Source organism: Enoplosus armatus, chromosome 5, assembly GCF_043641665.1.
Source record: "Enoplosus armatus isolate fEnoArm2 chromosome 5, fEnoArm2.hap1, whole genome shotgun sequence".
NCBI classification, from domain to species: domain Eukaryota; kingdom Metazoa; phylum Chordata; class Actinopteri; order Centrarchiformes; family Enoplosidae; genus Enoplosus; species Enoplosus armatus.
In genome coordinates, this window is record NC_092184.1 from 21,695,040 (window position 1) to 21,720,229 (window position 25,190).

At 40.8% G+C, this 25,190-nt stretch overlaps 1 protein-coding gene across 2 annotated transcripts; it reads right to left on the reverse strand.

Moving 5' to 3' along the window:
- Positions 1-2,142: 2,142 nt before the first annotated feature.
- On the reverse strand, positions 2,143-24,861 carry st3gal4 (ST3 beta-galactoside alpha-2,3-sialyltransferase 4). 2 transcript variants are annotated; one of them, XM_070905669.1, is made up of 12 exons: positions 24,617-24,861; positions 16,910-16,977; positions 15,338-15,409; positions 13,729-13,810; positions 13,319-13,408; positions 11,876-11,973; positions 11,419-11,482; positions 10,897-10,992; positions 9,470-9,659; positions 8,856-8,993; positions 3,278-3,427; positions 2,143-3,181 (listed from the first exon to the last, which is right to left on the reverse strand). In XM_070905669.1, the coding sequence occupies exons 3-12, from the start codon at positions 15,357-15,359 to the stop codon at positions 3,092-3,094; spliced, it is 1,020 nt and encodes a 339-aa protein (XP_070761770.1). In that variant the 5' UTR covers positions 15,360-15,409; positions 16,910-16,977; positions 24,617-24,861; the 3' UTR covers positions 2,143-3,091. The 2 variants fall into 2 exon arrangements, with proteins under 2 accessions (XP_070761770.1, XP_070761769.1); XM_070905668.1 differs by having other exon boundaries at positions 3,278-3,430.
- Between the last annotated feature and the right edge of the window lie 329 nt (positions 24,862-25,190).

Here is a 25,190-nt window from a genome sequence, read left to right on the forward strand (position 1 = left end):
ATCTCAGAGGGTCATGACTTCCGAGTAGAAAACAACTGCTTTGAAATAAGATGTTGCACTGGCAGGCTGAGAGCTCTGAGCTGAGAGCAGATGGCGTAATGAGATCTACTGTAATAATGATCACACGGTCAGAGCTTCTGCCTGCATGAGACTGCACTTACGCAGCAGCACAGCAATCATCATGGACCATGTATTTTTCAATGAAATTGCCGCATTGTAAAATTACAACCACTGCATTCAGGGTCAGAGTTTACCGGGGTTCTGCCTGAAAGTTCAAAGCTATGCATTTCAAATGAATCTTATTGTTTAGTGCAGCCATGGGCTCATTTGGTACACCATGACATGCATAAATGGGCTTGTAGGGCTCAGTTGGTGCACCCCGGTGTGATCACTTCCAGGGTTGAGAGTTTAATTCACACAGGAGCTGCCCAGGCTAAAAATATATGCACTCACTGTGCCGTAAGATGCTTTGGCTAACAGCACTGTACGTAACATGTTCGTTCTGTAGCATACTGAAGCACACTCAGGACTTGGGGGGGTTCAAAGGTGTGCTTACAATACAATAGATTCTCCTGAAAAGTCTGACCTGATTTTTAGTTGTCATATAAACAGCCCGCAGATTCACACAAATCCTGTTCAATTATGTAACTCCCTGTTGTGTAAGGGAAGTGAACGCAGCCCATCAAGCGTGACATGATGGAGCTCTTTCTTTAACACTTCCCCTGTGTTGTTGGGAAAACAAACACATATCAACTGTCTATCTAGAAAATCTATCTGAAAACTAAAATTACATACTTTGAAGAGACAATACAGGTAAGATGTTGTAGGTGTGTGTACATCTAAGTAGAAACATATGGAACAATGTGGAACTTGTGCTTGTGTACCTTTTTAAACTGAATGCATGAGGAGGGGGCTGACAAAGGATGGTCTTACATTGTGAGACGGTACCCCCTCCACGCATAATGGATGGCTCTTAGAGCTGAAATGATGAGCTTTAAATGGGCTGAAAAGGATGTTTTGTTTTCTGTCAGACTGGATTTCAGTGGCAAGAAAATCAGTTAACACCAACAATTGACAATTCTGGTGAACTGAATATGAGGGTAGGCGTATGATTGTGGTCTCCTCTCTGCTGCAAACAGGATTGCCCTCCGTATCAGCAATATGCAGGCAAAACACACAGATTCAGGCAGTACAGAACACACAGCTGAGCTAATGTACAATAGCAGACTTAGTGCAGTATACCAGCAGACGCCGGCACAGTACATCTTACTTACAGTACAAAGGTACCTTTCTTACAGCCTGACCTTGAGGAGAAGGTCTACATCACTATTCAAAGGACACAACACTGAACTCAAGTGTGCATCACTTGAGAATTTACCTTGATAAAAGAGCACACCACAACATCGGGAACGTGGCACATTAAGTAAGCTGTCACTATTTCTATTATTATTATTATTATAAGTAGTAATAGTAGTAATAGTAGTAGTTGTTGTAGTTGTTGTAGTAGTGGTGGTATTACAGCATTTACTGTACATCCCTGTGATTGAAAGCACAACAAATGTCTACTGTCATTCTGATCTCAGTTAATGAACTGGACCCTGTCACAGTTGATATACCAGCATATGAATAAGCCTAGCTTATAAACGCCAAGGGCACAACTCCATTCATGTCAACACTAATAGAGGGCCGTGTGTACAGAGAGTAGAAACCACCATTAACATCTGTCGCTAGCAGCAAATGTGTGTTAGTCAGTCTCAATCATTGGCATCGTGCAATTTTCTGGTCTTCCAGATGTTCATACTGTACATGTGTTCCCGAACACACGTGCTAGTGCTAGTTTTGCTGTTACCATTACCCCAGGCACTTCAAGATGGGCTGCTGCATGACTGCACCATGTGCAGTGCAGTAGTGAACCTAATGTATAATATGCATGCAATAGAGGTTCTCTGCCATCTAGTGGTGAGCAGTGATATTAAAATGTATGCCAAGCAACAACTCAATGCAGGTTCACTCAGGTCAACTAATTCAAGTGTCGTGATTTCCATACGGTAGATACACGAGCCCGTTCAAAACTTCACATGAACATAATGATGAACAAATGAGAATCTTAATTAAAAATTTATTTCATTCTGTACAATAAAAAATATCCAGTGGTACCATTTACCAAAAAAAAAAAAAAAGATTAAATAAATTAAAAACTCAAATGAGCAAAATACAAGTAGTATTTCCAGTCCAAGAAACCTAAAAGTAAAAGTGAAATTAATCCAGCTAACTGTAAATCACGTTTGGAATCAATTCATTTTCCTTTTTCATATAAAATAAAATAGATTCTAACACACCTCTTTACCATAAAACTGATTTTTAGTTCAGAAGAAAGAATATTTAGACATGATGAAACTGAAAATAAATCTCAAACCATGGTGAGTGTATACAGAAAGAAATAATCCGGGCTGATTCATTTCACCAGTTTTCACTAATATTCTCAATAATATGCATGATCTCTGGACAAAAAAAATCCCCCCCATAAAAACAAAAACAAAAAACATTTGAGCAGTAGATCTGAAATGCTTGATTCCTACAATGTGACAGTAATAAGCTATAACGTGCCCCTAAAAGCAACATCAAAGCATTGGAATGATCCTAAATCTGACATAATCTGATGTAATTTGTTTGCTGGAACTCAAACAAACAAACAAACAACTGGGTCACCACATGAATAGTCGGCGTCCTGTGCACTAACTTTGAAATGTTGTGATTCAAAACCCATAAAAGTTACAAACCTTTAAGCATTACGCAAAATGTTGAGCCATGTTACCCGAGGTTGTTGTACTTGACAGAAGAAAGGCTGTTTAAAAAGCAGTTCAATCACTTTTCATGTCTTTCAGTTCTACAGAATATAAGGTGCCAGGGAGATACACATTCTTCAGAGCTCAATCTGCGACACCCATGTCACCAAATGATGACCTAATGCACCACCCACTGCGGAAGGCACATTAACATCTGATTTGGATTGGATGACCCGCACCAAATTCAAATAAGGTTTGGCGTACAATCATTTTTTGGATTCAATCGGACTGGAAAAGTGTGTGTATCATAAATGTGGGTGCAGGTACAAAATGGCTCCTGAATCCTCCAGTTTTTTTAAGGCTTCACCTTCATGATTGAGGTCGTGGTAGGAATTCTGCAACAAGAGAGAGAGAGAAAGAGGAGCATCAGCATTCAGAAAATGAAACTGAATGAAACACAGACTATTTTTGAAGCACTGCAGATGACCCACCTTCATAGATTTCATGGTGTCATATCCATAGTAATGGATAGGGTGCCTTTGGCTCTTTGAGTTGGGGTATCCAAAACCAGCAATGTGGACCACATCACAGTAGTTGAGAGCAACAAAAACAGCGAGGATACCCGTGGTAGGATGCACTGGCTTCTGTGACAAACGAAACTTAATGACAGCTCACTGCAATAATTCTGTGTCTCCTGACAAACTTTTTCAAGCTCTTAAGTGTAGGATTTGAAAACTTCTGACATATGCGACTTGTAGTGGTAGCAACCTGGCAGAAAGCCAATACCCCCAAAAAATGGGCTGAAAGTCACACAAAAACTGCACCAAATTTCACTGGGATTTTGTTGTTTGTTTTTCATACAATGCCATCAGAATCACATAACAATTCTACTTAAACATATTGAAAACCACAGACAGATTAAGCAGCTCTTGCACACAAATGTTTGTCACGGAGTATGGAGTGGTGCTAAATAAAATGGGTGCTAAATTATACATGCACTCAACATGACCTTTGCTAGACAAATAAAAGAGGTTATGAAATGAGCATTTATGTAAAAAAGCAATATGCTGTGAAGCTGAAGTCAAGTGTTTTACACCCTTCGAGCAGGCAGGAATACTACGATGTGACTGCAGTCCCACATTTAACCACTAGATGGTAACAGAGACTGCTGCCCTTGACCTTTACTTGCAGTTCATCAACACAAGCCGTTTCCTTCTGCAGAGCACCACCCAACGACCTCAGCATTAACTGCTGTGAACCTCTAGCAAAACTTCCAACACACTGGCAATTTTTTGATGGCATCTTGTTCCCACAGAGGCTGAATGCACCTTTTGTAAGTCGCTTTAAAAAAAAAAGGATGAATGTTGAGTGTGAGCTTCTGGCAAAACAAAACAACCTCAAAATTTGTAAGAGCGGGAACAAACTTGCCAGCTATTAAATCATTCAAATTCTTTCGCAAACAAAGATACTCCCACATATTTTATTTTCACTTCCTGAACCCTCACCCATCTGCAGATACTGAGGTGTCCACGTTATCTAAATGTAATGCCTTGCAGCTTTTAACAAGGTACATATTTTACTGCTTTAATGCTGTCACTGCTGATTTATTCAACACAGTGGTATCTTCTCCTACACAGCACAACCTGTACCCGAAAGGTCTAGGTTTCTGGACATCAGATTATACTGCACATTGACAAGTCTCACCCTGCAGACCGCATGCTTTCCAGGAGTAGGAGCTTACTAACGCCCTTAGAACGGCCTCTTCTGAAGAAAAGCACTGTTGATGCCACTAACTAGTAACAACTTCAGGCTAATTTCCCACTTGATGTTTTTGAGCAAAATACTTGAGGAATTGGTTTATCTTCAGCAAAAAATGTATTCAAATTCTGGTCTTGAGAATGTAAGAGGACACTTGGCACTGAGGCCAAGCACAAGTGCTCACTGACACAGTTTTGTTCAAAGTTGACATCAAAAATATCAGAACAGAAGTAGAAAACTTCTGGTTCTTTTTTACCATAGTGCTGCATTTGATACAGTCACCCTGTCCTTACTGAATGGTTCAAAACACGAGTCTAAGGCTGCATTCACACCAAATCCAGCGTTGTGGCGATCAGCGCATGGCTGTGCGGCGGTTGGGTTGCCCCTTGCGGTCACCACCGCCGCAGCCTACACTGACTACCCACATTCAAAATGAATGGGAGGACTGGTGTTTTTGCCGGATTTGGTCTAAATGAAAGACACTAGATTGTGAAAAACTTTTTGTTTGCACTCATTTTATTTAAAATCTGAAGATGAGCCCCTTGAGATGTGAGATCTCATTTTCATGGACATTAACAGACAATGACACAACTGGCTAGTGTTGTATTTCCCCACCACACTAGTGCCAGACACAAAAAAACACAGCCAAAAACCCAACCCCACTAAATGTCTATTACAAGAATAATCTGCACAAATCTGCTTGATGGGACGTCCCCGTGGCTGATGGGTTTAAGGCACAAACCATGAACGGCAACATCTCTGGTTCAAATACGGCCAGGGATTCCCCTCATTTCATCTCTCTACTGTCAATGATCTGATAAAAGGAAGAAAATGCCATCTTGTCATCTTGATTACTTGAATGCACTTTTTACAGGCCTTCATACAATTTATCCTACATATTCAATTCACAACGTTACAAAATAAATGCACCAGTGAAGACTTGTGGGTGTGTCATGGTGAATTAAATGTTATGGAAACAATAAACATGCCAATATCCATTAGGAGGGTTGAATATTTAGCTTTGGCACGGTCAATGTTAGCTGGTATTTCTGATGCACAACTTCATATGTATTATCTTCCAAATGGATTTATTAGAATAAGAGATAAAAGAAGGAAGGTAAAAGACTCAACTACAAACTCCACCCCTGGTGACATTACTGTCCACCTTCTGGCTAAATCAAAGTCTAAAAGAGATTGTATACAAATCCCAGAGCATCCTGGTACCCCACTTTGATTCCCGCTGGGGACCTTGGATGCGTGTCTTCCAATGTCCTCACACAAAAGAAATCTTTGTCCTACAAATAGTGCCAAAACACATTTTTCTGCAATGTTCTTGCTTGTCACTTGTGATCTGCCTTTGATGAAAACAGAAAAAAAATAAAAAGGGACATTATCAGACCCCACTGACATCATTTAAGACATAAAACTAATGTGAGATTTAATGAGTTGAGACATATTTGCTGTGTTGTCCCTGGCGGGCTCTTATTGTGCACAGAGATTTCCCTGTGTTGTTTGCCATTTCCCATAGGACTCTGTCAATGATTATCCATGTTCACAGAGGCAAGAAGAAGAATCACTTCCACATGACCGCGAGATAGAAGAAACTTTCTCTTTCCATCGCTCTCCAAAACACTGCACACTTTTCCAACAGCCTTTCCAGCAGTTTCCTCTGTGAGAGCCCTGTCTGCAAGGACATGTAATAGTGTTTACAATGTCCTACCTCCCACATTTCCTCTAGCCAATGTTTACTGATTGCCTAAACTATTACTACAAACTACTAAAACTAAAAAGGTCCTTTATGAACTGACATTTTGGGAAATACACTTTCTGTTGCTGAAGAGAGGGACACTTCTTTGGGAAATGCGCTTATTTGTTTTCTTGCCGAGAATTAGATGAGAATATCGATACCACTCTCGTATCCGCTCATCAAATATGAAGCAACTGCCAGCAGCTGGTGTATTTAGCTTAGCATAAAGACTGGAAAGAGGGCGACTTCCTTAAGTCCTTCCTGATAACCTCAAAGTCACTGTTGTTAGGTTTTGTTACCTTTGGACAGAGCCAGACTAACTGTTTCCCCCTTTCTAGTCTTTATGCTAAGCTAAGCTAAGCGGCTGCTGGCTGAAGCTTCATATTTAATGAGCAAATACGAGAGTGGTATCGATCTTCTTATCTAATTCTCGGCAAGAAAGCAAATAAGCGCATGTCCCAAAGACGTTTTCTCAACTGTCCAGCTCTTCAGCAACAGCTCTCAGACGGCTAATGGTAGCTATCTACTTCTGGTTTCTCCCCGAACGAGTGCAGTGTGTGCGTGTTGCTAGGTTTAACTGCACTCATGTACTGTAGTCTTCTTTCCTCTCTAAAACATTACACCAGATCAATTTGCCATTGCACTGAGCACAACTGTCTTCTTGAATTCAGAGACTGATGAGCACCCCGCAATGGGACACAGCTGACATTCTGTGTGTATTAGCCTCATGTGGTCGGCAGCACACGGGCGAACACCCGAGCACTGTAGCACATATTTTGGACGCAGGCCCATGGAGCCTTGGTGAGAGGGGGGGGGGGGGGGCTGCATACTGTCCCCACTGCAAGCTGGAGCTCAACACAAGCCTGTGTTTGGGGGAGACGAGTGTGACCATGAGAGTTATGTGTGTGTTCTGTGTGCCTGCAATGCAAAAAAGAAAGGAAGGAAAGGAGAGGGAAGTGGTATGAGGAGTATGAGTTTGTGTGTCTGTGTGTGTGTGTGTGTGTGTGTGTTGAGGGGGTCCTTGTCTATCTGGCAGGGTCATTAGCTGACGGAGGCTGGAGTGTCTACAAAGAGGAGGTCTGCTACAGTCAGGACTCCTGCTGGTATTCGGCAGATGAGGAAAACCCGAGCACAGAAAGGAAGAAAGAGACAGAAGAAGGCTGATGACAGGACCGAATGACGATGGTGAGAGAAATCTAGGTTTCCTAGTGTGTTAGGTGTATTAAATCACTATTGTTTAAGAAGTCACTACATCTGTCCATCTTTCTCCTCCTCCTGCCCACCATCCTCTCCCCCTGGCCCTCTCCATACAGTCTGTGCAGATGGTGCAGAGCTCCTGTCGGGCGAGCCTGCTGATCGCCTGTAGGATCGCTGCCTTCCCACTGATCACTCTTCTCATGCACCAGCCATTTGTGTTTGTACTGCAGTCCAAAAGGGTAACACACCCCCACCCCCACCCTCCTCACTCTTTTACAAAAAAGGCTCAGGAGAGGGGAACAAGCAGAACCAAAACAAAACTTGGCTCGGGCCCATGTCAGAGACGATCCCCACCAAACACGCAACAAGCTCCACATGGCAGATGAGGTGCAACGGGCCAGTAAAAGCTTCATTCTACATGAGTAATAGTCCGAGTCAAATCACAGGGTGTTTCAAAATCCAAGCGCCTCTGCCAAAAAGGGAGTTGAGGTCCAATTTGTGAAACAACAACAGATCAATGGTACACTGCAAAAAAATGTATCATGCGTCATGTTTTCTCATTGCACAATCGCTGCTCTTCAGACACAGTTTCATGACTTGGTTTACGGTTTCCACGTTTGTTTGTTTGTTGTGTTTTGATGAAGTCACCTTCTCTTTCCTTTACTTTATCCTTTACTTTACTATATTTGTTTCGTTGAGCCAAATGTCTCAATGAAGATCAACTACACCTTGAAATCATGAAAAAACATTTTGCTGAGAAAACAGCAATAACCAGGAACACTGGGAGCTGAACAGAGCATCTGGTTGAAATTTATACTATATTTTGGCTTTCCTTCCAAAGCCAATTATTTCCCTGGGATTCACTGTGCAGCCTAGAAGCCGTGAGGAACTTATCTTGTAATGGGATGCCAGAATGCCAAGCAGAAGCTAATCTTCATCATGTTTTGCAGTAATTGGATCCACAAAATGGCTATTGACCCAGCTACATTTCAAGAGACATGCCTCTTCCAGTAAACTGTTTATCACAGCGCTCAAGACATATCACTGGAGCTGTGGCTAATCAGAGGATGCTCCATCCAGACCTTGTTAACATTCATGTGGGAAGCAGTGAAGGGCAAAAAGAGAAAAAGGGGAGGTATGAGAAAAAGGGAACAAACAAGAGAGAAGGTTCTAGTGGGAAAATTCCTTTGAGGATGCCAGAAATGGTCAATATTAATGAGCTAGAGCTTGGAGGTTTGATTGGTTTGAATAAGGACAGGGCAACAATTTGGTGTGGACCTGAACCAAAACCTCTGGTTCTAAAATCGTGATCTCCACGCCTGCAGCTTCATGATTCTCCAAACAGTGAAGTGGAAGTAATCTCTGACCTGTTTACTCTTGGGGTGCAGAGGGATCCGCAGCAGTCTGTCTGCAGTCTGGTGCAGAAAGTGGGGATCCAGCACTCTGATTTTACTGACGTCACCCAACCAGATTTGGGGAGGTGGCTTCCAAAAGCCTTTCCTGACCTGGAATGCACACGTTGACACAGAGAAAGATAAGACACAGGGTGTTGTGAAACTGAAAGAAGATTGCTATTTCTGGTTGGCACACTGAGTTCATTTCCACAAACAGAGAAGCAACTGAACCTATGACTCCTTTATGTCTGGAGGCAACTAAATCGATGTGCAAATTAGCAGGTAATGACCCAGCAACTATTAGCAGTAGGAGGCCGGAGGTGCCGGGAGAAACAGAGTGAAGGATGTCTGCGATGGAAACTACATTTAACTCCGAAGGGCACTGGCATCACTGAAGTCGAACCTTTTAAGTATTCGTTCCTGATATGGATGGCTGGCAAAGGCTGGAAAAGAAGCTAAAGGGAGTGTGTTTACGTGAGGCAGAGGGGCGGGGGGGGAGAAAGTGAGATTGAGTGAGATGGAGAGCATGTGTTTGTGTTGGTGTGTGTTTGTGTGAGAGAGAGTGCATTCTCACACATATCCTGTACCCTCTTCTCATTATAGAGGATCTCTTTGAGCCACCGTAGATCTTGTTGCTTGAAAGGCACCAGGACCATTAGCGTGCCGGGCTCGTTGTGCAGTCCAGGGTTGTAAGAGGCCGACTCGGGGTAGAAGAACCTCATGGTGGTCTTGTTCCCCACGTCCTCCTCATAGCCTCTCACCGGGGCATCGTTCAACCTGAGGCAGGGACAAGATACTGCATTCAAGGACTAGAATTTTCAGGTTTGTTTCACGGAAGATTTCCATTCTTGCAATCGTTCATGCAGAAATATGAATTGATGAGGAGTTTTTTGTATGACCACAGAAATTGAGAGCCTAAGTGGGTGTGTAATATTAAATCCACAACCAGGGCGCGCTTGTACTCATGTCCTGATGATACACCTATAAAAAGGACAACTAACTCACATTAGAGTGTTCAGGGATTCTATATGTGCTATATATCACTTTTAACAAATTCTTGACACAACCACATCATAACTCATTCCTTGACTAAATAATTAACACAGTAGCACAGACTGAGGCCTTGTTTGGTTAAGTGATTAGTCTGCACTTTGGATACTCAAGTCTCGACAGGCCTTAACAGAGTTTAACAGTGTTTCTATGACAGAAAAAGCCAGATGACGTCAAAGTCTCAGGCATGCATTGAATTCTGAATGTCAATAACCTTACTCCACTTGGCCAGGGAACGATTAGCTTCTGAGAGAAGAGGGAGAGATGTGAGAAAGGGAGGGAGGGTGGGGGGGGGCTGATGGGGGGTGGTGGTGGAGAAAAATGCATTGTGGCCAGGCCAAATTCTGGCTGTTTGAAAGAGGCTTATAAAAACTCAGAATGCATGTGTTCATTCCAAGGCTTTAAAGTCAGATTTGCAGAGTGCCTTTGTCCCTGCATAAACTAAACGCTCTCATTTCTCCTTTAAAAAGAACTTCACTTGACCCAAAAAGTTTGCTAATTGCTGAGAGGACGGCTCTATGTCAGGGTCAGGCGGTCACACAGTCGGATATTGTCCATCATTAGTCTACAGCCAAGTGAATTTATATCCTGCTTTCAGTGGCGGGGAAAATCACCACGTTCCCTTTTTAAGGTCATCTAGCAAGGATCCGTTGGCTCCTAATTACAATTACAACTACAATCCTGAAACATGAACGTGGTTATGAAGAGGTCATAGGTTTGAAATATTACTATTATTGGTGATAGGTCACATTTCTAAGATGTGAAAATATTGTAGTCCTAACAATGCATAGCTTGGAGTGGAATCAAAAAGCAGCAAAGCAAGTTTACAAAACTTTTTTCATGTTTACAGTATTTCATTCCTCTTCTATATGTACAGCATGTCAATAGTCAACAGTAACAATAATAACTGAATGTGATAGTACTAATAACATTACTTTCATATTGTGTTCTGCTTTGTGCTTACCGAATAACCACATCATATTTGTTGATGATGCTTCCCAAGGAGCTGTTTTTAATGGCAAAACCGTTGCCTATGACTACACAGGTTCTGCATTCAAGGCTGTGGAGAAAAAAACACCACACACAATCATACAGTTCAAATGTGGCACATTTACGTTAATCCACTCCTCCCACAGGTCCTGAGATGAGTGTTGTCTAGTTCTGTACAGTTAGGAACAAAACTGCCACCCTCTGTAGAGACGAAACAATAGCAACCAAAGGGGAATTCTTGACTGTTACGAGGAAGAGTTATGTGGCTAAGTATGAGGCACAAACAACAACCCACAAGTACCATCATGTCACTGATGAAGTCATGTTTGACTAAAAAGTGTACCACAGCTGGAACACATCCTTGACTGATCACAATGTTAAGAAAAATATTCCTGTTGTAGTGTTATTAGATATTTACTGACAATCCTGGATTTACAGTATCTAAAAGGTTGAGCTTTAGCATGTTCCAGGTTGGCTAAAGTGTGCTCGCACTTACTTTTCAATGTTGGCTGGCACCTGATAATTTGCAGTTACAGCAAGAACTTTCAGTAGCAGCAGCTCTGGGAGGGAAAGCGAGAAAGGAGCAGCTGAAAAGGTGTGACTGTTTAAAAACTTTGAATACAGATGTGCAGTTCACATAAACGACAGCTGTGTAGTGTTTTAACTGTATTAAGAGTTAAAAATCTAAAAGCTAAAAACAGAGAAGGTCTGTATTGTTTGCCTTTATGACAGTAAAGCATCACTTATCTCATCTTCAGGTATGGTCATACATTCAATCACAGAATATTATAAAGAGTTATTTTTTGTTTTGTGAACATGACCTGTAAAGATGTGTGAACATATGAAAAAAGTAATAAAACAATTAGTAATTAGTAACAAGTAATACCAAGATGTCAGCCATGTGCTGAGTAGACTGGGCAGAGAGAGCAGAGGATAATGAAAAATCAACATACCACTGCCCTTAATGCCATAAGGCAATGCCAGCTTTGACAGATGCTCCCGCCAGAAGAAATCCTCCAGTTTCAGAAAGAGCTGCGTCCGTCTGCTAATGCTGCATGAAAAATGTCAGAGTAGGAATTACAACATAATACTGCAGCGCACAGAGTTTCACTGTATAGATGAATTATGTTACAGGAGCGTTTGTGGCTGAGAGGGAGAGCGTCTGTAAGCGAGGATGAAGAAAACTACTTTCAATTTTTTTGGCTATAACAACGATTAAACCACACAATGGACAATACCAACTGTGCTGCCAAACAGTACAGTGTTCATATTGGCGCATGGAAAAGCTTGGTGTGCTTGACGGATACCTTAACTTTCCCAAATGTTTCCGTATCTATTAAGCAGGTAAACCAGACTCATTATAAGCAAACCATCCATTAACATGATGTCATTCAATAGCAATTTCCATCATTAAAATCCTCTGTTGGCATTTCTCTGCTGAGGAGAGGGAAAAGTAAGCAATAACATTCACAGGGCCTGTGGAGTGAGACAAATGTGGCAAGTTGTAATATGTGAAGCTGTAGCTGTTCGCTGGCTTCAGACTCCAGCTGTTTATGACCTGCTGTCTTTGACAGTGAGTCTCTCAGACATTTATTACCCTCATGTGCCAGCTAGCAGGACACCAGGATAAATCTCCGGGGAGGGGTCTAATTAGAGAAATGTCACTGTGATTGCCTGGAAGGCCTCCCTGAGACTATAAGGAATGATGTGAAAATCCAATAACAACCAACCAGCACCATAATGTGAAGATGCAAATCATGTTATTTTACAGGGGCAAACACAGCGAACATGCACCTTGACTGTTCAAAGGGTCAAAGGGTGGGCAGTGGAAGGTCTACTGAGCTGAAGAAATGAACTGGACCTTGGAGGAGGTTAGGGCAAACCACAGTGACCGTATAACTGTTTTGTAACAGAACGGAGCCCGCCAAAAGAGCAACAGTAAATATACAGCTGCATAAACTGATAATAGAGCATGAGAAAATAAATGAGAGGTGGCTCAGGGCTGTGGATCAATGATAACTTAACAAGGCAGAACCTGAGGAGGACAAACAAGCCATTGTCTGCTTTAAAGAAAAATGCAACTTTATCAAGAGCTGATTCTTAGTCAACATTGGGTTTTACATTAACTCTCTCACCATTTCATCAACACATTCCACTTGAGTTACTGAAACCCACTGTGATCATGATTCAGATGGAAAATCATTTTTTATAATAAGTCCTGTTCTTTCTCACTAAACTATGCTTTTCCTTCATGACTGGTAAAGAGCAGGTCCAAGGAGCTTGGCACCTTATGTTCAAATAAAAATGTTGGCATACCTTTCTCCCTTAATAAGTCAACCACTCCCTCCAGTTAAAAAAAATAAAAAATAAAAAAACACAGACATGCCATTACTCACTTAAAGTTAAGGCTCTCCCACTTCTTCTGCGTTAGCCAGCCACCACACAGCGACTTGCTACTGTTCAGAGACTTGCTGGTGCCTCCGTAGCTGAAAGACAGACAATCACCACAACTGGCATGAAAACTGCTGCTGAATCCATAAAAACGCAGTGTGCCAGTAACTGAGTCCAGAACACTCAAGAAGTGCAAGAATGGGCATATGTGAGGGCCTAAACTGACCAGCAGCTCAGACCGCCGAATGATCAGAATGTGGGTCGTCTTGACTTTTAGTGACTCAGCACTGCACAGACTTCATGAGCTTTTTAAACTAGAAATGGGCATTTCTGTAATTGTGTGACCTCAATACCAGAGCATCCGAGAAAGAGAGAGGAAAGAAAGAAATGGTTGTGTTAGCGTGTGTGTAATTACCTCTGAAGTATGGCATAGGAACAGTAGTACGTGACAAAGGAGATGAAGAAGAGGAGAACTGGGAGAAGCCTAAGGCACCATGCTGGAGTCAAAGAAGACAAAACCAGAGGGAAACACACAAGAATTAAAAAACAGCATTATCAAATTTCACATACAACACATGCTGGCTTCAAAGTCTTGACGCCTTAAAGTGAGTACCAAAGCTGGGTACTGAAAAATGAAACTGAAATGAAAATGAATCAATTTCCTGTAAGTACCACTTGCTATTTACTGCACACCACTGTGGTCTTGATTTGATAGTAGAGAGTGAAGCTTGTGCATGAGCTTGCAAGAGAGTGGTATGCTTTTGAATTTTGACTGCAGTAAGAATGAGAAGCACAGGTACCTCCATGAATTCATATCTATGTGTGATGAAATACAGAACCATACATACACTTCCAAAAAACATTTGGGGAAATATATATATATATATATATATATATATATCATATTCGCTTTCTTACCAAGAGTTCCATGAGAAGATTGATACCACTCTCAAATGTCTACACTAAATATGAAGCTAGAGCCATAGCCTGGTTAGCTTAGCTTAGCACAAAGAGTGGAATCAGGGGAAACAGCTAGCCAGGCACAGTCAAATGACAACAAAATGAACACGTTACATCTTGTTAGTTTAATCCAAACAAAAGCCAAAGTGTAAAAATGACAAGTTGCAGTGTTACAGGAGGTTAAGTATGGAACTATTTCTTGCCCAGGCACAGTGACGGTTGCTTAGCAACCTCACGGTGATGACAAGAAAAATGTTTAATTATTCCTTTAAGGAGACAAGCTACCAAGTACCAAAGAGAGCATATTTCAAACACTCCATGGCACAACAAAATACAGCAACCTTCAATACTGCCACTGTAGCTCTAAAATGAATCAGTGCAAAGGGTCTTTGTCTATGGAACAAAGGCAAGGGCCCTTCTTTAAATGAATGGTTTAAAAAGCATCAGGACAGCTTTGTGTTTCCCCACAATCATTTACAGCAGGCAACATCAGGAGTAAACAAGACAATTTTTGAGAAGTGCATACATGTTGTGTGGTTACAAGCACAGCAACAAGACTATTGTTGCAAACAGTAAATGGTAAATGATCTCACTTATATAGCACTTTTCAACCATTGCGGGTCTCATTCATCCATTCACTCACACACTCAGACACCGATGGCGACCGAGCTGCTATGCAAGGTGCTGGTCTGGCCCCCCAAACCCTAACCACCATGCCACCCAAACAGTAGTAAGGGTGGTTATCATTGTGGAACACACTATGCGCAGTGTGTCTTTCTTTCTTTCAGAACTAACTGGGGGACCTGAGCTCAGGTAAGCCAATGAAACATAGCAGGTTATAATGTTATAGATCTGATCATTAATCTGTGACAAATCCTCTCATCATTGCATGTGAAATAACACACAGATCAGATTAGAGCTTCACTGAATATCAAGAGAGAGAAAAGTCCCATTCAAGTAATCTGCTGAATGCCCACAGCAAATCAGAACAAAGCGTTAACATCTGATAAAGAAAAATCTTTCATGCACAGATGACCTCAACCACCCGCAGCAAAAGAGCTTACTTTTAGTTGCCTTCTGGGACATCTTCACGTGCTCCTTGGTCCTCTCATGTCTACACAGCGCATGAGGTTATCCTGTGGAGTGAGACCACATTTATTAGCACCTCCTTTCAACTGCAACATCCTCCCTTCCTGAGAAGATGATTTGAAAGCGTTGTAAAATGAAACACACCACGGTTAATTGAGTCCCCCCCCCCACACACACACACACATAAATAAACTGTACTGACGATCTGTGCTGAGGCTCAGATGAGTAATTGGGAGTGGCACAAAAACAAATTCATGCAAAGAAACAAAAACACAACAGGAGGAAGAACAGAAAAGAGAAGGAGAGAGACACTGAGGTAAAAAAAAAAAAAGAATAAGAGAAAGACAATGATAGAAGCTGAGAGAGAGAAGGGCAGCAGATGAAGGCCGATCAATTTAAGAGGATCTGAGCAATCCCACAGCATCACATCAGCTTCCGCACTATGTGCTCGGTTCAATTTTGCTATCCAGGGTTCAGATTACAGCTTAGATCAGATTAAAAGGCATTTAACGCTACATCTGACTATTTAATGCACAATGTACATGAGGCCAGAGTCATCCGTACCACCTACTGGTTGCACTGCTTCAGGACCAGCACCCTGAAAATCGATCGCAAACTGAATATCATGTGTGTGCACATGTACTTGCTACATTGCAACAACAGTAATGTAATGCTGCCGTAAATCTACTAGCACTTCATGCACGCCCAAGCTTGGAGACAGAGAAGGAGTGGAGACCACATGATCGATTAACACCACCACAGGGAAGTTCTGCGGATTTAATTCCACAATATGTGGACAGTCAAGCCCCTCCCTGTGAAACTAAATTGTCATTTCACAACATAAAATATGATATGATACTGCTGCCTCTAGACTCAGGGTGTAGTAATAACCGAGCGGGTGTGTCTTCATCCTGAGCCGGATATGAGGCTGGGCTGTGTTTGCTTCCGAAGTTATTGTTTGGGAAATGACAAAAACACTAAAGAATGTGGAGAGAAACTTCAAATGCATCTTTTGTTTTTTTCTTTCATAAAACAAGCGAGATGATTGCTTTTCCTCCTCTCTGTTGCGCTTTGGCAAGGTAGCACAGGATCCAGCTGTTGTCTGCCTGTATTCATTGTAGAGCTGGATTTTAGTGCCTAAGTTGTTCTCATTAGTTGATTAACCCATTAGTCAACTGACAGAGAATTAATCAACAACAATTTTGATAATGGAGTAATAGTTTCAGTCATTCATTAAGCAAAAAACGCTAAAGCATTTGCTGGTCCAAGTTTCTCTCATGTGAGAATATGCTGATTTTCTCAGTCTATATGCATTTTTCAGTTTTCTAACATTTAACAGACTGCACCTGCAGCAAATCATTGTTTGACTTCTTGAAATGCAGTTGTTAGAAATGAGTTGTACCAATTGGTACAGATTAACACATGCCTAAATATTGCAAACTGATGGCCAGGTTTCCAATAAATGTAAACGAGCTTCTCAGGGAACCATGCAGCCACCAATTACATATCAACAAAAAAAAACACAACATTACTACAGAGCATCTTACCTTTTCCCTCTTTCATTTCCAATGATTAAGTCCTCAGAGGTACATATGTAATGAGCCTGGGCTTCTCCCTGTAATCAAAGCAAAAGGTAATCTGCACAATGAACTTGTGATTCTTTGTTTTCTACTTGGCTTGCCTCTTCATTAGGGAACTAAAATAAAGCTCTTGACAGTTCTGAACAGGAAGTCATTACAAAACAGGATACTCCATACATGCATGGCAGAAAGTTTTTAAATAGAAGGAACTACAGTTTGTAACAAGGGTTCTGGGGTGGATGCAGCAGGACTACACATGCACGCTACAGATGTCATCGTTAAATGCAGTCTTGGAAATGGGCTGATCTTCATTTTATAGCATATAGCTAATGCTGACATGATTATTATGGATTAATCAACTGATTAAACAACAACCCTTTGATACAATATTTGATTAAGTCATCCAGCTTCTAAAATGTGAAGATGTGCTGCTTTTCTCTGGGATTTGGACTACATTTTCCAATTTTCTAACATTTTATAGACTAAACAAGTAATAGATTATCACGAAAATTATCACAGATTAATCGCTAATGGAAATAATTTGTTGCAGCCCTACATATAGCCCTGTTCACATCACCTCCAGCCCTCCTCAATATGAGGGAGTTACAACAGCTGGACATACTGTAGCTCCCAGGAGCGTGAAGCACAGGAGGCACAGGACCTCCTCACAGACACCACAGGCAGCACGAGATCAGAGCTGCAATACAGTGTTTGTGTGTGTGTGTGGGGGGGGGGACCGGCCGGCCGGCTGACCGACGCTGGCAATAGCGAATAGGAGTAAGTCTTAGTCCTGTCAGAGATGCCCTTCAGCACAGATATGTTCTTGAAGCACTGCTGCAAGTCTAACCATGGAACGCAAGAGAACTGCAGACAGACCACTTAAAGAGTTTAGTCACACACTGTAGTGATTAAAGATGAGTCAGGCGGCACAGTGGATGTAATTTCAGCACAAGCATTCCATGAGAAAATACTGTCAGTGATTTATTGGTTAAAGCCCCTGCCTCCCAAATTTCCAAGGAAGATGAGGGCTGACCAGGCTAATACTATAGGTACTTAGCATTAATAGAAACGTACACTAGTGTTGCCACTAATTAAGCTAATTATGACACGTAAATATTTATGTCAACATACTTGGGTGGTATAAATATGAGCTCTGTGTTTAAGGTACCGTTGTGTTGTAGTAGCTTTGAGTAATGGCAAACATATATTAAACAACATCGATCAGATGAATGTATATAGTTTGTATCATGTATTTATTTTCGACCTTCTTCTGTAAACCCCTTTCACCTAGTAGCTGATTTCTCTCAACCATACAAACACACTCTCTAAAGAAAATCACATGCGTGCTCTGCTCACAATAGAAAATCAGCTCTGAAAAACACATAATCCCAGAATTTAATCCAGTCAGAAGAGCTAAATCTGGTGCCCTTTTGTAACATTTTGACCGCTTTTATGGAGAAAAGCTTTCAAAGAAATTGCAGGCTTTTATAATCAACACTTTTTGCCTCCAAAAAGCCTCTGGATGTGAAACGGCATCTTCAGGGAGCCCAGTGTGTAGAATATACAGTAGAAGAGAGAAGAAACCCTGCAGGGCTTTTTTTGTGGCAGTCATGGTGAATTTTGATACTGGGATGTGGCTTTTCTACAATATTTCACATTTCCAGATTTCAGACAACTTGTTATTCGTTATTTCTATTTCTATCATTAATCTACATCTCTGCTCTGCTATTCTGAAACAGGCATGCATGCAGTAACTTTACCTGGAGTACAAGTATCCCAACCAGGGGGCACTACTGCAGTTGGCAAGGGGTACTGTACATGAAAAGATTGTTGTAGCCTACATGAAAAGTACTTAGTGCGCTAACAGATAGCTAAAGGTAGGTTAATGGATGAATGGTTAAAGAAGTTAGCTACACAGTTCAAATAGTTTTGCTAAATGCAGTTGATAATGTTGAAGCAGTTTGCTAAAAATATAAACTCTTCAAATAATGACAATTTAACGGATAAATAATTGAAATAGTCAGCTAAAAGTATTGGATAAATGGTTGAAAAAGCTAAAAGTATGGATAAATTAGCTACTAAATGTTGAATTAGACGGCTAACAGTAATGTATGGTTAAAATAGATAGCTAAAACAAATGGATAAATGGTTGAAACATTGATTCTGCCAGAGTACAAATGTCACTTCTGCTGTAACTGATCTATAATTTCCTCATAATTGATGCTGCTTCTCGTTGCTCTCCACCCTTCCTGTGTTCTTTGTCACCCACTTCCAAAGAACTGTTTCTGAAGAGTTTTAAATGTCATATTAATTTGTAATTTCTTTGTCAAACAACTACAATATTTTGCTATGCAGACACAAAAAGTCAACCATATGTACATTATACAGCATTATAATATTTAGAGTTATAGTAACAGGGCTGTCCTCTATTGCTCAAGATAGCTAAAGACAATTTCTTGAAACATAGGGAAACACTTAGAGCTAATGTTTCACAACAGGAACCCCACCAAAGTATGACAAAACAGTTTTGCTCGTTTGCAAGACTACATGTCGACTAACCAAATCACATAATCCATAGTCATGCCGTTCTTAGCCAGCAGCATATGATTCATACTTATGGTCAAGACCTCTTAATGATGGCAACAGGGCACTCTTCTTAATGTTAAAATTAAACGAATTGCAGGTCTTGCTATGGGTTTTGAGATATTTGCAAATATGGTGGAAACAACATTGAAATGAGAAATGAGATGAAATACGTACAAAAAAACGTACATGATATCAATGTGTGTGTGTGTGTGGCATGAACACTCTTTGGTGACTCAGTACATTCGTCCTACTCACTACTTTGGAGATCAATCTGGTCGTAATTAGGTCTATGGAGGAGAAAGTTTGCTCTGTTGTATTTTGGCAGCAGCTGACCATTTCCATTTGGTCATCGCAGACCGTTCCCACACGAACATACTGAACCAAGATTCCATATCTTTGGGCTTTATACTCCTTCCCATCTGCAATCGAATCTACAGGTAGTTGTTTGCAGGTATTATCTCTATTTGTATTCAAAGAACAACGGAGAGGAAGGCGCAGTAAAGAGAGTGATGACTGTATGCTGCACTCCGCCATAAATGTAAGGTAAGAAGAAAACTTTCTTTGTTAACATGGTTACAAAGTGTAATGCAGAAGGAAGTTTTGTAAGAAAGTGAGACTAGATTTCCTCTGGTACCATAAAGGCGGGAGCTCTAACACTAAGCCTCATTTATTTCTTAGCTTTGACCTTGGAATGTTGTGCAGTGTTTCTAATCTGGGTGCAAAACGTCCAAAATATGAGAAGTGAAAGTGAACAAAATAATATTAAAAATCAATTGTACATTCAACAGGATATCACTTTCAAATAACAAAACCTTCATTCCCTTATAATTGTCTTTTTCATTCAACTAATGATTTAAATCATCAAGAACCACTATTAAGTGTTGTTTGGTTAATAATCTGACCCGGGATCCCCATGTGAGGAGATTATTACCAGAAGACATAAGTGGAGAGAGAAACATCTGATTAGAATAGCCATTCTTTGTCATATATTTAAAGCTGGATTAGCGCATTTGGGGGCATTTTGGGGTCCTATTGACACCCCCCCTCACCACCTCTCTACACATTGTGTGTATCTCCTGTGCCCTTCAAATAAACAAATCAACAGATTATTTATCACATCACTAAATTTAAACAATGAAAGGTATTAACACAGGGTTATCCAACAAAAAAGGGGTCACAAGATTAGGTGATAATGCAGAACCTGGTTAAAGGAGCCTAGTAATGATAAGGCCCCTGTCGTTTCAGTTGATATTGTAAATTAATGTGTATATTCACAAATCTGCAGTCATTGAAGCTACCAGAAACCATACACACTCCAGCTTTACACTGCTAAATTAGACTACCATCAATACCAATAAGATGTTTTTAATTTGAAACATCCATGAAACCCCCCTCAAGGACTCATGGAGGCCCATGGTCCTTCATCGCAGTGACCAGTACACCAGAGTATGATTACATTTGCTGAGATGAATGAGAGCAGATGTGTATTCATCAGATTTTTCAAGCCAGATTGATTGAGATTGATTGATTCAAGCAGGAGTGAGTCATTACTGTGACTATATACACAACAGAAAATACAGCAATATTTTTAACAGAAACAAACTCAATATCCCTCCATCCAGATAGCAAAGGCTGTTAATTCAACACTGAGCTGTGGTCAGAAAGATTTCTATATGGTTGAGGTTACAGCAGTCACAGTTTATATGTTGAAAAACTGACATTGAATCAACACTGTATAATTAGGGTTATGTTTTAAACACTGAAATACTAACATTTAATAAATATCATCTCTATGTGTCTACTACCAACTTTCCCGCCAAATATTTTAAATTAAATGAGGACTTTTTAGGGAGGTGTGGGACACATTTATTTTAAATAAAGCACCTCTTCACTCGAAATAATTTGTATGTAATGAGGAAAATAGTAAAAGTAGAAAGAAAAAGTAAATAGGGGGGAGAGAGTCACACCCCTGGAAAAGAAATTATATTCATCTCATCATCATCTCTTATCACCTTTGGGAGTAATAGGTAAGTCTTTTAATCTTTTAACTAAATGTGATCAAACAATAGGCTTGTTCACCCACTGGCAGAGTTGTTACCTTTCACTGTGATTGTATCATATATGATTACCTGTGGCAAATAAACTTGACTCATCGGTCGATTGAGAGTTACTGTGTCTGAACTACCCCATGGTTGTTAGTATTTTTGAATAGGATTGTATTACACTGCAAGTTATTCCTTTGTCCTCAAGAACATGCTGTAAATTCAAATTCAGGCCAATGCAACAACTGTAATCCAAGTCTATTATATATATCGGGTAGATTTCACTCCAGCCAACCTCTCTCTCTCTCTCTCTCTCTGTCTCTCTCTCTCTCTCTCTAACTAACTGTCAGCTTGATGATTTCTGGTTTTAAATAATGAGTTAGTTAACGGTCCCGGCCTTTAAGGATGTTAAAATGCAAAAACAAAATGAAGAATGTGTTTAAAAGATCATCTTAGTTCATATATAACCAGGATGGGAAAGATTTCATATCTACCAATATTACATTTCCCCCTTGGGTTTTACTGGCTTTACTAATATCAGTTTTGATGTCTTCTGCACTCGTCTTAAAATCAGTTCTTCTTTTTTCTGCCCTCTTAGGACTGCACTGCAACGCAAAAAGCAATCTGCTGCTGACCTTCAGCAATTCAGAGAAGGAGTGCGCCGGAGAAAGAGGCCGAGACAAAGAGGACAGGATCAACTTCAGATTAAAAAGTGTGAAATCACTTGAGGTGATCGCATTAATATTGTATGTTCCTCAAGCACTTCACTCTCTGTTTAATTTGCAAGACATGCTGTGATATTAAATTTCACTTCATGTATTTGATCTGTCAGTGTAGTTTCAGAAATATTCCACGGCACACTTAATCATCTTGTTCGAAAAAATTATGTCAATCTAAATTGAGCCTACCGATTTTTGGAAATGTTTGAGTAAGCTTTTGTCTATGAAAGCAAAAGTTTTCTTGAACTGTACTGACATGTAGAGAAGAATATTATGTTGCACACACGTCATGAAAAGGTCTGATTTCTTGTAGTAAATTAGTGTAACATTGTTTCAATATATCAGCTCAAATTAACTCCAAGGCACCCTTTTAAATAACAGTTGAATCTGTATTTATCAGCACCACCCAAAAAGAAAATCTGACACGTATTCAACATTAAACATGTCGAGCCCTTTTAATTTGGTTTCAATGTCAAACATCAATGTAGATTCAATATTTCTGCCTGACAGCGTTTCACTGTTGATTCAATCATATTTTGCTTTTTATCTATTTTTATCAGAAAGATCTGATGTCATCTTTCCGTTCATATAATCATCCTGAGACATTTACATCCAAGAGTTGTGCCAACCAAATTGACATTTAACACCCACACTAACAAGAAACAAGACAGAAAATATACAAAAGGGAAATGTAATGGTGGCAATGGATCAGTTATCCATATAATTCTCTTTTGAAACAACTGCAGTTAAAAGTTCTGCACCAAGTTTGGGTAGTATGGGTGCTGTGACGACAGACCTCAACGTGGCTGATTTCCCAAATGCCCTTCCTCCAGACACACCTCCCATGAACAAGTCAGACCGAGATTTGCTTTCCACTGGGGGAACTCTGGCAGATTGTGTGACAGGACAGGAACAAGGATCTGTTCACAAAAGAGGGCTTTATTGGATCGGTGAAGAATCCTTTTTTATGTCTTCTGCACAAAGCCATCAGGCTGATCAGTCACATTGTCACATAACTCATGTAAGGTTGAAAGATATAAATGGCGAGTGAAACCTTTTCAACGCTGAAATACAAACATTTTATAAATATCATCTCATTTTAACTGAGGGATGCTTAGTCAACTTATAGCTGCAGTATTGGGTTAGGCGGCTTAGGGTCCATCAGTTGTAGTAGTTGTTGTACAGTATTTAAATGTGATCAAACAAGGCTTGTTAGCCCAGTAAAAAAAAAAAAAATCAAATGAATGTAAGCAGACCAGAATTTCCCTATCTTTACAGTCATTATATTTACAATCAGGCTGATCAGTGATATGACCTTTACAATGCATCAGTTTGCACTCCTCACTCCACTCATGTAACTTATATAATATTAAGAGATATAAATGGCAAGTAAAACCAATTTTCATATATCCATTCTTAGTTTTTCTCATATAGTGTTCTTGTTGCTGCTATATGAAATTACGCCTAAAATGAATGTTTAGAGGGCCGATGTGTGGTCAACACAGCTTGATCGGTTTTCAGCCAGACTGCAACCGACTGACTAATTCAAGGACGACTGCTTCACAGAAGAGTCACTACTGCATAGGGCATGGTCTGTCAGCCAGTTTGCTTCAAGTTGCCATGTGTTAAACCGCAACAAATCCCCATGACATGCAACATCCGGGGTTAAAAATGAAGAAAAAAATAATAAAAGTACTATTGTAAAGTAGAAACAAACTAAACATGTACTTTTCAGTCAAATGCTGCCTTTCACTACCTTCAGGAGGATGTAGCAAATTTGTGGAAAGGATTTGTATCAATTGGCAACACACAGGACTGATGCATCAAAAACAATTTACATTTCCTGATGACAAGAGTTACTGTTAATGCCAATGCATCTGAGCTATCGCTAAAAGTATGTCCCAGTGTATCACTATCACTATATGACTATTAGAGTTGCTGAGAAATAAAACCAGGAGGCTGTCTGTGACTTCAATTCCACTTCAAGTTAAATTCAATGCCACTGATCACAGGGAGCATGATAGCGGAATACATTCAAGAACATGTCATTATTCTTCACGAACACAATGCTGCCAGTCGTTTCCATGCCAATCTACAGTCCACCCAACCAAACGAGACGAGAGAGAAAAAATCCAAGTAATCACACTGACACAAATGTACAAATCAAGCCTCGTTCCAGCCAAATTAAATCTGATATCTTGTGATCCAAGAGGCCGGTTACAACAGATCCGTGCTGTGTTGTGCCTCCTTACAAGCATGTAGGAAACTCCCAACACACACACGCCGCTCCGTGTTAGCTCGAAAGGGGTTTGAACAGTCCCACTTACCAGCAGCGCTGCCCCGACGGATGAGGTTTATTCCGCGGAGCGAGCCTGTTGTACTGTACAATGATGTTGCAACCAAGTTCACGTTGCTTTTGGTGACTATCCTACAGTACTACTGTCGAAAACGACAAATATGTGTTTGCTTGCAGCGCGCGCACAGCGGTGATGTGACGTGAGCATCAAAGCTCATCCCTCTGAACAATGTAGCGGAAACAAGAGCCGCGCAGGGTAGTTTACTGTCGCTCTGACTGGCCTGAAGTCCGCAGGCACAAATAGCGGTTTACCGGAACGCTTTCTCTCTCTTACAGCGCGTGCCCTTCTCTCTCAGCGCAGCGACGCATGCGCGTGTGGGTGCGCGCACCGGGCCGCTGGAGAGAACACGTCCAAATACCATGGCTGCAAAAATGTACAAGCCGAAACCTGAATGTCCTGGCCTTGAACTTGAAGTACGCAGGTTACCGAAACCTTCCATGTGATCTCCAGCTTATTATGATTATGTGCCCTGTGCCTCCTCGAGCCGCCTCAAACTGGACTTTTATCCCAGAGGGAACCACATCTGGAAAGACTTTGCTGTTGG

What these genes read in the sequence shown, in the direction of transcription:
- st3gal4 (XM_070905668.1), bottom strand. Translation starts at nt 15,359, where the DNA reads ATGTCCCAGAAGGCAACTAAAA. An exon ending in GTCCCAGAAGGCAACTAAAA is followed by an intron (nt 13,811 to 15,337) that starts GTAAGCTCTTTT and finishes CTTTGACTCCAG; the next exon opens with CATGGTGCCTTAGGCTTCTC. An exon ending in TGCACCCCAAGAGTAAACAG is followed by an intron (nt 3,431 to 8,855) that starts GTCAGAGATTAC and finishes CGTTTGTCACAG; the next exon opens with AAGCCAGTGCATCCTACCAC.